At 44.9% G+C, this 12,220-nt stretch overlaps 1 protein-coding gene across 1 annotated transcript in view; it reads right to left on the reverse strand.

Moving 5' to 3' along the window:
- URB1 (URB1 ribosome biogenesis homolog) overlaps positions 1 to 12,220 on the reverse strand; it is a 79,021-nt gene that overhangs the window by 48,963 nt on the left and 17,838 nt on the right. The window contains 6 exon segments of the mRNA XM_010358809.2: positions 70 to 199; positions 1,354 to 1,527; positions 4,254 to 4,391; positions 6,016 to 6,211; positions 10,059 to 10,183; positions 11,210 to 11,335. Coding sequence (XP_010357111.2) covers positions 70 to 199; positions 1,354 to 1,527; positions 4,254 to 4,391; positions 6,016 to 6,211; positions 10,059 to 10,183; positions 11,210 to 11,335 — 889 coding nt within the window.

The following is a 12,220-nucleotide window of genomic DNA, read 5'->3' on the forward strand; positions in this document are numbered from 1 at the left end:
CCTAGGCTGCCAGTGTCAGCTCCGTCCCATGCAAAAGGCAGAGGGGCCCCCTCACCCCTGAGCCCTTACCGCACGGGCGAGCCTCACAGGCAGCTGGGGGCCCATCGCTCCCTTTCTTCCCTTTCTTGTCATCTGGTTTGGTCTCTTGCTTTTTAAGTGACTGCCAGACCCACACGATAGTGTTCAGGTCTGGCAAAATCTAAAAGGGAAAAAGAAGCAAAATATTAGTTGTATTCAACCACGAAGGGAGACAAATGAACTGAACATACCAACAAGATGCAAAAATCAGGAAGTCGGGTGCGAGTCTACAGGACTGTGTGTAAGAAGGAGACGGAAGAGTGGTGAGAAAACAGGCCCATATCCACTGTAAGCTCTGCTCTGCAGTATAATTTTCTTTTTCTTTCTTTCTTTCTTTTTTTTTTTGAGGTGGAGTCTCACTCTGTCGCCCTGGCTGGAGTTCAGTGGGGTGACCTCAGCTCACTGCAACCTCCACCTCCCAGGTTCAAGTGATCCTCGTGCCTCAGCCACCTGAGTAGCTGGAACTACAGGCACCCGCCATCACGTCCAGCTAATTTTTTGTATTTTTAGTAGAAGCGGGGTTTCACCATGTTGGCCAGGCCGGTCCTCGAACTCCTGACCTCAGGTGATCCACCCATCTCGGCCTCCCAAAGTGCTGCGATTACAGGTGTGAGCCACCGCGCCCGACCATGTTCTGCAGTATGATTTCTAGAACTATACACAGCAAGGATTTGGTGAACAGGCAAGTGCTGATCTTTAAAACAAACCCCCTAAGCCTCATTCACCTGAGCAAAAGGCACTGGGAACAAAGAAAGACTTTCGCAGGAGCAGCTCACAGAAAGCTGCCCTGTGCGACTGGGGCTCTCAGAGCAGCCGGCCAATTTACAGAAGCCTGGCCTTTAGCCATAGGAAGCAAGCGGGACTTCCTGAGCCACTGCATGCCTTCTCACTGGGCCACAGTGTGGTGCGTGTGTGCCTGCAGCCATGGGTGAGGGGTAAGGACACAACCTACCCCACAACAACATCACACGGCTCCTGATTGAACATGAGGTGCCCACCAGAGCCAGAACTCCTGTGAGAGAACACGTGTATCGTCTAAATTCTTACTCTGCACGAGGACTTCTGGATCGTGCTCTGTGACATCACTGCCTATAATCCCAAGTGGCAGGTCTTCTCAGCTGGCCCTCAGCACTCATGCTACCACACTGCCCGCTGGCCCGTCCAACCCTGCAGTTCCAAGGACACATCACTTGGCTTCCACCCTTGAGCTCCCAGAATGGCCTTTTCCACCTGGTGAGGTCTGGAAGGAAAGCCCAAACCCGGATCAGAGCCTACCTTGCTCAGGGCTTCTCTGAAGAGCTGCACGAATTCTTCCATCATCGCAGCTGTGTACACGCCTGATTCCTGCCACACCTCTTTATTCAGGCAGTGGTCAACAGTTTTTAATGCCCTCTTCAAAACGACAGAAATAAGGGCTAAGGCCGTGTGCCTCACTGAGGTGCTGTCCAACTGGGAAGAAAAAGAGTTAAATGCACAAATGTCTCTAGGATACACTGGTGGACACAGATTTGCTAAGTGTGGGCTTGGCTGGCATTTGCCCCTCCTCAGGTCACTCACAGGGGAAGCTGCATGAAACAGCTGGTCTCTACACTGTGAGAACAGGCGACCTGGGTACCTCACTCTCCTGATATCCTCTGGGTCTGACCTCAGCAACTGCCAGGAAACGACCACTAATGGTAGCATCCAGCAGTAGTTTCATTTTTATCATCTGCTCTTTGGTAAGCCTTGAGACAACTACTCAGCTACTGTGAATGTTCTCCATTAACAACAGATCTCACCAGAACCCACTCTGCCACTGTTTTCTTTTTTTTGAGTCAGGGTCTCACTCTGTCGCCCAGGCTAGAGTGCAATGGTGCGATCATAGCCCACTGCAGCCTCAAGCTGCTGGACTCAGGCAATCCTCCCGCCTCATCCTCCCAGGCCCCGGCCCAGACAACTCAAGCAGAATCTGCATTTCACATGATCCCCAGGAGAGCCCTCCAACACTGAGATCTGAGAAGCCCTGGCCGGGACACTGCAGACTGGCGGTGAGGTAGAAACAAAGAGCTTTTCTGGTTTACTTTTAGCTCAATAACCACGACACCCCAGAGCGCCAGCATTCCAGTCAGCTGCGGCTTCACTCTGTGTACACTGCACACTAAATCGGGACTACAGGAACTATCCTAAGCCAAGAATGGCCGGCCTCACAATCGCTTCAAAGGCAGGCCCCACACAAGCATGCACACCACACCCAAGGGGCTGGGAGCACAAAGCTCAACCAACAACCCGGGGCCCTGCTTCCAAACGCTTTCTTACTTCCTGTTTCTAAAATAGGCTAAAGCTTCTCTTCCTGATTCTAAAATGTATGCTTTAAAAGTTTTTTAGACAAAACCATAAGAAATAAAAAACAAACAAACAAACATCATCTAACTCCAGCCCCTGGATGCACTCGCATCACCAGGTCTCACATAAAAACAGTCTTGGCTCTCGGAAAGGGCACCTGTGGAGGGAAGGCAAGGCTGGGCTCAGGGGCCCTGGTCCTGGCCCTGCAGGGCATGGCAACAGCCAACGGGGGAGGGGAGGCTGTGTCCTCTGAGACTCCTTCCTCGGAGCCACTCCGTGCAGGAGCTAGAACACCCCTCTAGGGGCACAAGCCTTTGTCCTGAAACAACACTGAGGAGGAGGAGGAGACAGGCTTTTCTCTCCCAGCCTACCAGGAGCAAGCTTGGAGGGGAGAGCAAATGCAGCCCACAGAGGAGGCACATCTGGCTGGGTGTGGTGGCTCAGACCTGTAATCCCAACACTTTGGGAGGTCGAGGTGGGAAAACTGCGTGAGGAGTTTGAAACCAGCCTGCACAACATAGTGAAACCCTGTCTATACACAAAATAAAAATAAGAAAATCAGCTGGGTGTAGTGGTGTGCACCCGTAGTCCCAGCTACTCAGGGGGCTGAGGTGGGAGGAACACTTGAGTCCAAGAGTTTGAGGCTGCAATGAGCTATGATCACACCACTGTACTCCAGCCTAGGCAACAAAATGAGACCCTGTCTCAAAAAAGAAAAAAAAATTAATAAAAAATAAAGGAGGTTCACCAAACTAATCCTTTCAATCTGGTTTTCCCGCAAGCCCTTTGAGAAATGCAAATGTCTCCCACGTTAATTAAAACAGTTGGGCAAGCTAGCTGGGTGCCAATTTTACATATGATGATTTGACAAATACAACACAAGACCTTTCTGCCTACTCCCACACAGGCCTCCTCTCTACTCCTCACCCCATCACCCATGCTCAGCACAAACCCTGGAGGGGTATCAAAAAACGGTGAATCTCACCACATGGTCTCAGGAGTCCACCCCACTTTACAGTGACTGTGCTCATTCCTACAGGGCCAACCCACGCCTGTGCAACCCACCACAGCCAACCTGTTCCTCCTGAAGCCACACAACGACTCAGCCTGCCTAGAAGGACAAAGACACCCCTCCGAATACCTGGCCTCCCCCAGGTACCTCATGCAACTTGGGGTTAGGAGGGGCTGGCAGGGCCCAGGACCCAGGTGTGCCAACAACCCACAGCCATCCACCCAGGCCCATGATGCTGTGGTGAAAGACATGTGAACCCCTCAGAATGTGGTTTCTGAAGGGACATGGGGACCTTTATAACAAATAATCATGTAAAATTTAAGTATCAATTTCTTCCATGAACATGTCCTCCAAAAATGCTTGAAAACAGCTGGCCTTCAAAGTACATGTTCACCAGGCACCTTAACACCATTCACCTAACCCATAAAAGAAAGAATGTGCTAGGCAAATTTCATTCCTACCATGTCTGGAAATTCTAAACTAATGAGATTTTAATGACGAACTTTCCTTCTTCTGATTTAGACATTCTTTCATCCTCAGGCAGGACTAGAAAGGCTTGGAGGGATGCAGGGGTCCCCGCTGTGTGATGGAGCAGGGCCAAGGACATGAAGTCCAGTGTCCCTAGAAGCAAAGTCTCTTTGCTCCAAGGTCCTTACCCAAGTGCGTGGACCTGTCACTCATGGGTTATCTCAAACTACAGCCCCTGTCCTGGAAGCCTCAGAGGCTCCCTAACAAAACACAATCAAACGACATCCAGGCAGGTTCTCAGAATAATCACATCATGTAGCCAGCGAGTTTAGCTGGAGGCAGTTCCAGAAGTGGGGCAATCACATGGCCTTACGTTTAATGCTTGGGTGAACATGCTCTTATTGCACACCAGGGGCACAGTGGTCACCATCACCATTGCCAGGAGCCGAGGCAAGGGTATAAACTCTCTGGTCTGAAATGCCCGGGAAATCTCCGGCTGAGCCTCATAGATCTAGGAAAAGCAAAAAAGAGATTTAGTTGGTCCTGGAAGTAAGTTTCAAACCTGAGACTAGTTGTAGGCACCCAAAGGTGAAGCCATTCAATCAAATAATTATAGCGGTAAAGGTCCGAGACTCCCCACAAGGCAGAGTGGAAGATTAACCCCCCAAATCTACTTGTCAAAGACAAATGAGGTCAGGAGTCTGGCTGTTAACAAAGGACTTTGAGAGCAGAACTTGATCTGTGGTCTGCAGAGTCTCTTAAAACCTCTGATGGCAAATAAATCACTGCTAGAACTATGAATGCTACTACTTATCAGTTCTGGCTGCACTTGACAGGCACCTGACAAATGATGTCAGGAAGGGATATCAGGAAGCCATTTTCTCAAAGCTTCCTGACAACCCTTTGGGATAGGGACACTTTACATTAAAACAAAAATATATTCACAGGTGATAAAATTGGACCTCAGTGAGGTTAGGTAATTTCCCTAAGGCTACATAGCTAGTAAGCAGCCAAGTAAGGACTCAATACTGGGCCTGCAAAAATCACACACTCACCCCTCCCCTGCATCAGACGCAGCTCCCAGTAGGGTGCTGGCCCTGGGACTATCTGTACCAAAATGAGGGGTGGAGTACATCCTCCTTATCCCAAGGTAAATGTGGAGACTGTGCACATAGGCACTCAAGCAGAATAAAAGCTGGTTTTACAGATAATGCCAGGCCCAGGCAGAGGCACAAGAAACAATCCCAGGTATTTTACCACTAGGCAAACCATGAATCAGTGACAGAGAGTTCAAACAAGGCAGGCATTACTGCCAAAGAACTAACAGTAGGTACTTCCATTTGTAAATGGGCAGATGCTGACACCATGCTCAAAAGGAAGGTAACACACATCCACTTAAACCATCAGACCAACATTCCACAGCTTATTTCAAGTTTTTCTAACTGAAGCAGCAACCTTTAAAAACTATCCGACAAATCAGACATTGCATTTTATTTTACTTTTTATGAGCTGAGATGGAGAAAAGATAATCAGGCATCTCATCAATCCCAGTCTAACTGTGCTGGGATTTCACTCTAAGCAAAATCTTGATGAAAAAGATAAATTGGCTCAAAAGATTCTAAAGGAATAAACTTCAAATTCAGCTCAGTGAAAGGCAAAATGCTATAGAAGATAAGGATACCAAATTTACATGATCTAAAATATCCCTTTTTATCCCTGAAAGGTCTTCATATTGTACAGTTTACCAGATCAGAACGTCTGCCAGTCGCCCAACTCCCTATGCCCCCCTATCTAGCTAACAGACTTTTTTTTTTTCTGAGATGGAGTCTCGCTCTGTCACCCAGGCTGGAGTAGAGTAGCGCGATCTTGGCTCACTGCAACCTCCGCCTCCTAGGTTCAAGCAATTCTCCTGCCTCAGGCTCCCAAGTACCTGGGATTATAGGCGCACACCACCACACTCGGTTGATTTTTGTATTTTTAGTAAGAGGCAGGTTTCGTCATGTTGGCCAGGCTGGTCTTAAACTCCTGACCTCAGGTAATCCGCCTGCCTCAGCCTCCCAAAGTGCTGGTATTATAGGCGTGAACCACCATGCCCAGCCTAGCTAACAAACTTTTAAATACCATGTTTTTTTTACCTTGTTTAGTAGTTTGATATTATTTAACCAAGTAGACTTTGCTCGTGGGATAAAGGAAAACGTCACTTCCTTGAAGTATTTGTTCAGTAAGTCCGGGCACACTTTGAGGATATTCACCACAAGGTCAGCCACCAGCTCATCATCGGCTGCAGTTTTCAAACCCAGCAAGAAGTGCAAAAGTGTCAGGTTTCCACCTCTGTTAGAGAAAGAGACATGGGGAGAGGTCAAAGCACCCTGAGAGCTCATGGTGACGCAGCTCTGCAGAACTGCCCTCAGTGGATACAGCAATAACAGCCTGGGGAATTTCCCCCAAGACATAAAGTGGGAGTTCTGTGGCCTGGGGGTTCCAGCTCTCCACAGAGGGCTCCCCTCCCATCCTCTACTTCTGAGTGACTGAAAAAGTCTGATTGTCCTGCTCCCTTTCTTCTTTCCTACTTCCCTTCCTTGAGTTCAATTTGCTTTCTAAAGAAAAGAAAGAAAACCATTCTCTCTCACTCTACCTCAGCCACCTACCAGTCTAGCTAGAAGTCAAGGCTACTGAAAAGAAAGGGCAAAACCAGCATAGAGGAATCCAAGCCCCAAACTTCATTTTGAGATTTTACTGACATCCCTCCTCCAGCCACACATGAAAAAGCACTATGTAGGGCTGGCTGCGGTGACTCACGACTGTAATCCCAGCACTTTGGGAGGCCAAGGCGGGAGGATCACCTGAGGTCAGGAGTTCAAGACCAGCTTGGCCAACACAGTGAAACCCTGTCTCTACTAAAAACACACAAAAAATTAGCCAGGTATGGTGGTGCCCATCTGTAGTCCTAGCTACTCAAGAGGCTGAGGCAGGATAATCGCTTGAACTTAAGACGTGGAGACTGCAATGAGCTGAGATTGCACCACTGCACTCCAGCCTGGGCTGTTAACAGAGTGAGACTCTGTCTGAAAAAAAAAAGCACTATGTAAATACATATGTGAGTGTAAATGTAAAAAAAATGCAGGTAAGACATTTTTCTCTTGAAAGGGGGACTTCTTTTATTTTTAAAATTTTTTATTATGTCTTTATTTAGAGACAGGGTCTTGCTCTGTCATCCAGAACGCAGTGGTGTGACCATAGCTCACTGCAGCCTTGAACTCCTGGATTCAAGTGATCCTCCTGCCTCAGCCTCCTGAGTAGCTGGGACTAGAGGTGAGCACCACCACACCTGGCAATAAAGTTTTTTTTATATGAACTGCTCATGAGTTGCTGCATGGTCCAGAGTGCCATCAAATTATTTCTTGACAAGAAATCTGACAGGACAGCACAAGGTCCTTACACGGGCCTTCTGCCTTCCCTGTTTCTAGCTTATTTCAAATTCCTTCATCTTCATTTAGCAGCTGAAAGAAGCTAGGATGAGGAAAAAATCTACTGTAGAAAAATATTGAAAAGTTGTCTCAAAGTGGACAATCTTCAAAGGTATGAAAAGATAATAAAAGCAGCAGATGAGCCCAGGAGTTCGAGGCCGCAGTGACCTATGACTGCGCCACTGCCTTCCATCCTGGGCAACAGAGCGAGACTCCATCTCAAAAAAAAAGACGCAGGAAAGACCACAGAGACTAAAACTTGCATAAAGGCAGTAAAACCCCAGGATCCACACAGCGAAAGCCCCAGGAAACAAGGCTTCACCTGCCTCAAAGTCTTTTTAGAAAGTATGCCCTTTCCTATCTGCTTGACCCTGGGAAGTCAAAACATCCAGAAAACCCTCAGACTCTGCCTCGTGCACGACACAGTGATGGTTTCTAGGGTCCCCAGTGTCTCATACCCCCCTTATAAATTCAATAAAACTACAATGCTATATGACAGCTTTACATACAGTTTAAAAAAGTTTTTAAAAAATCAAATTAGAAAGTATGATTTTGATCAGAAAAGCTATCCTTTAAAAAAAGGATATGAAAATATCCTTTCTTAATATGAAAATGTCATGAACAAATATAGTTTGTGCTGTCAAATGAAAAGGATATTAAATCCACAAAGAGTGCTAAAAATACTACACATACTTTAATCAACAACGTAATAAAATGGAGAGCACTAATATTTATGTAGTGCGTGATACATGCCAGACACTGCTCTAGGCATTACCACCACCTCTCTACAACAGGCACTACTTTTATTCCCACTTTATAGACGAGATAATGGAGGCGGAGAGGATGCCTAACCCAATGAAGGTCTCAGAGCTAAGTTAGGATTGAAGCCCAGCTGTCTGCTGTTAACCTACACCAGGGACTGGCAAAGTAGGGCTCAGCACCTATCACTGTAATTTTATTGGGACACAGGTAAACCTACTTATTTACATCTATGGATGCTTTGGTGGCACAATTGAGTGGTCACAACAGACTGTAGGCTGCCAAGCCTAAAATACAATCTGGCCCTTTGTAGAAAAAGTTTGCCAATCCTTGCTCTATGTTGTAACACCAGTTTTCAGTGAACACCTACTATGTGCCAGGCACTGTCCTAGGGACTGGAGGCCCATAACAGACCGGCACCTGTTCTCACCACTTCTCACCAATGTGATAACGAACAAGCAAATAAATAAATCAGCAAACAAATAAATGAACAGTCAGAAGCCTAAGGCAGGCAAAAAGCACCGTGACAGTGGACGGACTATTTCAGAAAGGGCTGCCGGGGAAGGCCTCCCTGAAGTGGTGAGGTCTGCAAAGGAACCTGAATGAAATGAAGGAGTGGGCCACATGTCTACTGGGGAACAGGGAACGATGCAATTCAGTTTTCTCAAAGCTTTCTGTTACCATTCACAAACAAATCTCCTTCCTTTCCCTTATGCAGAAACACCTGTCTTTTGCCCAGGGCTTCAAAATTCACATAAATCACAGCTTGCCGCAAACAGACGCATACCCACAAGTTGACTCAATACGTCCATCAAATGATCATCTATTTCAGGGGCCTAGTTATGGAGGAAAAATGCTTTAAAAAGGGAGAACAATGCATGCGTTTTAAGCATGGTATAATATTCTATTCAACTATAAAAGTCTGCTGTTGTGTTTTGGCAGGAAAATGAGCTCATTCTTACTGATGAACGAAGAAAGAAATGATGTGACAAGTTAAATCACAGTAACCTCAGAATCAAAACATGTCCAAAGTCATAAGCAGACAGAAAAATTCCTACCACGTTACTCCATTCTGAAGGAATCGCCTGATTTCCTGACTGGCTGAAACTAGAAGTAAATCAAACTGCTTAAATCCTTGTGATATAATGCGATAGAGTAACAAGGAGTAAAAAATAAATCATGTACAATGACCAGAAAACGTGGCCAATATTTTTATTGTCAAATGGGAAAAAAGTAGATAGGATGAACAGTAGTAAGCCGTTTTTGTTACTAAAAAAAATTACATGGACCTGTATTATACGACTACAAAAAGAAAGTCTCAAAGAATATAATCAAAACCAGTAGATTTGAACTTTATGTTTCCTTACTGATGAAATGTTATCACAATTGTGAAATATGAAACAAAATATAAAAAATAAAAACAATTTTGAAATCGTGACTCATGGGCAGCCTGTCGAGGAGAGGGAGGACTATTTAGTATCAGTTTGGAGCTGGACTTCCTAGATTCCAACATAAGCTCTGCCATTTAACCAGGATAAGGGTCTGGACCTCTCTAGAACTACCTTCTTCCTCTGCAAAGTTGGCATAACAATGGTACCTGCCTCAGGACTGCTGTGAGGCCCATGTCAGGGCCAACCCTCTCTGTGAAGGCAGACGCCTTTCCTGAGCTCCAGCTGACGAACACTGTCTTTAGGTAAACATCTGCAACATCTCCCTGGGTGAAATATTTCATGACCTAACTAAGTGCTAATAGAGAGCTACCCTCAGAACTGGCCCCAAGGACACGCAACGAGTAGAAGTTCTCTGGGACTACAACTGTTCAACCCTGAAATGAGTTAGATAATGTCCACAGTTCTAGTTCTAACCTACTACAGTTCCACTGGACGCTCACGTATGTGGTGACTTCTAAGGAACACACACACCCTGGGGTCCACAAGAGTGTCACACTTTACCTGCCAAAGGTACCCAAAGATGCATCATAAAAATTAATTCCATGCTTGAGTGAACAGCAAAGATCCATCAGGAAGTTATGAACCAGCTCCCGTACCATGGTTTTCCCTGCTTCTTCAGCAGAAACCTATGAAGATTTTTAAAAATTCAATGCAAATCCCAAGCTCATACATCTGAGTAAGAGCTAGAGTAAAAACAAGGACAATATCAACTGCCTGATGACAAGTTAGAAAACATTTTAAACATTTGGTATCATTCCAAGCAATAAATGAAAACAACAACCAAAGATACACAGATCAAGATAAAAGAATACTCTGAAGAGGGACACGCTTAAACCTGTATTTTTAAAAGCTTTAAAAGTGATCTAATTTCTCTTGTTCATTTGAATAAAATTCCACATTTGGGAGTGTTTTTAGGCAGCCTCCGAGGCTTGCTGGTCTAGAGCATACAAAAACATGTTCAAAACAAGAGGACTTGGGCAAGTCTCCAAGATAAAAGGAGGTGAAGTAGAAGACTCTTCAGAGGTGAGTTATTATAACATTAACAGGAAGTCCGCGCCTTTACTACTCTGGCCAAGTCCATGTTCAGTAACACCCTGAGGGAAATTAAAATATATACTGGCATTGGGTCAGTGTAAGAGCAGCTATTTCAATTTAGCACATGCGTTAACTAGCACAAAACAAATTACATATGTCAGTAGATGAGGCTCCTAGACATTCAGGATCTTGAAGTTAAAAAACAAACAAACAAACAAAAAACACGCAACAAGGCTTGAAACTCCAACAACTGGACATGAAAGAATGGAAGGACAGTAAGGCAGAGGTAAAGCAAGATGAGGAAAAGAGGGCCGGGATGACCCTGCAGGTCTAACAGGCAAGTGCTGCAGGGAAAACTAAGATATGGCTCAGCTCAAGGAAATCATAGTTTTCTAAAAGAAAAAAAATATACATATATATTAGCATGATTAAGAAATCAGGGGAAAAAATCCTATTGCAATTAGCAGAGGGTTAATACAACCATATAACCACAGTCAAAAGAAACAGATCAAATGAGGGGACTTCAAGTCTGGTGCAGCGTTGAGAATTCTCCCTCTCACGACCCTGAGGATCAAATTCCAACAACGAGGTCAATGAAAACTAAAAAGTGTCTGCACCTTGACATTCTCTGGGTTCACGTCGGTAATCCCATTCCAGTTGTACAGCGATGCTATGTGGTTCAATAACTGCCCCGTAAAGAAACGCACCTTCTGGGTTTTTGTGATATTTTTATTGTGAACTACCTGAAAACAATAATAAAAACAAATGAAGTTCATGGAATTCAATTATTTTTTAAATGGTGCTTACTGTTTTCCGATCATTATAAAAATAATGCGTGCTAGTGGCAGAAATTTTGGTTTAAAAAAAGGAAAAACATAAAAGGGAAATTCACCAATATTCCCAATCATCCTAGGACACCTAGTTACTATTTTGATACATTTCATTTCAGTCACCACCCACACCCACACAATATACATGTGTATGTATTAGTTATTTTTTGCCTGAGATTTTATTTATATATGATTACTTATGAAACATAATCCTTTTCCACATCATTAAAAATCCCTGTAGAACATTTTGGGGGCTAAATACCATTCTATCCTACGAGTGGACCACCACTTATCTAACCATTCCCCTGGTGTTTACAATGAGTTGTTTCTGAAGTCTGGCTATTCTCCATAAAGCCGTGATTAGCATCCTTGAACAAAGTTTTCACTGCATCTGACTTTGGACTTGACTCTGGTTCCTGCAAGTGGAATTGTGGCACAAATTCTCAGCTCCACCCAAACCTACCCCCAGAATCCCTAGGGGTGTGACCCAGGTATATATATTTCAAATACATTCCCCTAGTGGTTCTGATAAAACTCCCCCAGTTCAGACCAACCATACGTCAGGGTCCATGAACATATTTAAGACCTCTGACACATCCTGTCAGAACTGTTATCGTCCACAGGGGATACAACACTTCCTTCTCAAGAAAGTATCTGATTCAAAGCATCCTGGCTAGCATTGAACACCATTGTTTTTAAAAGTCAATGCTATTTTAGTAGGCAAAAAAATCTGTATGTCATTATTTGCATTACTTTAAATTAGGGTTTCTCAACCTCAGCTCTACTGACACTTGGAGC

Source organism: Rhinopithecus roxellana, chromosome 13, assembly GCF_007565055.1.
Source record: "Rhinopithecus roxellana isolate Shanxi Qingling chromosome 13, ASM756505v1, whole genome shotgun sequence".
Taxonomy (NCBI): Eukaryota; Metazoa; Chordata; class Mammalia; order Primates; family Cercopithecidae; genus Rhinopithecus; species Rhinopithecus roxellana.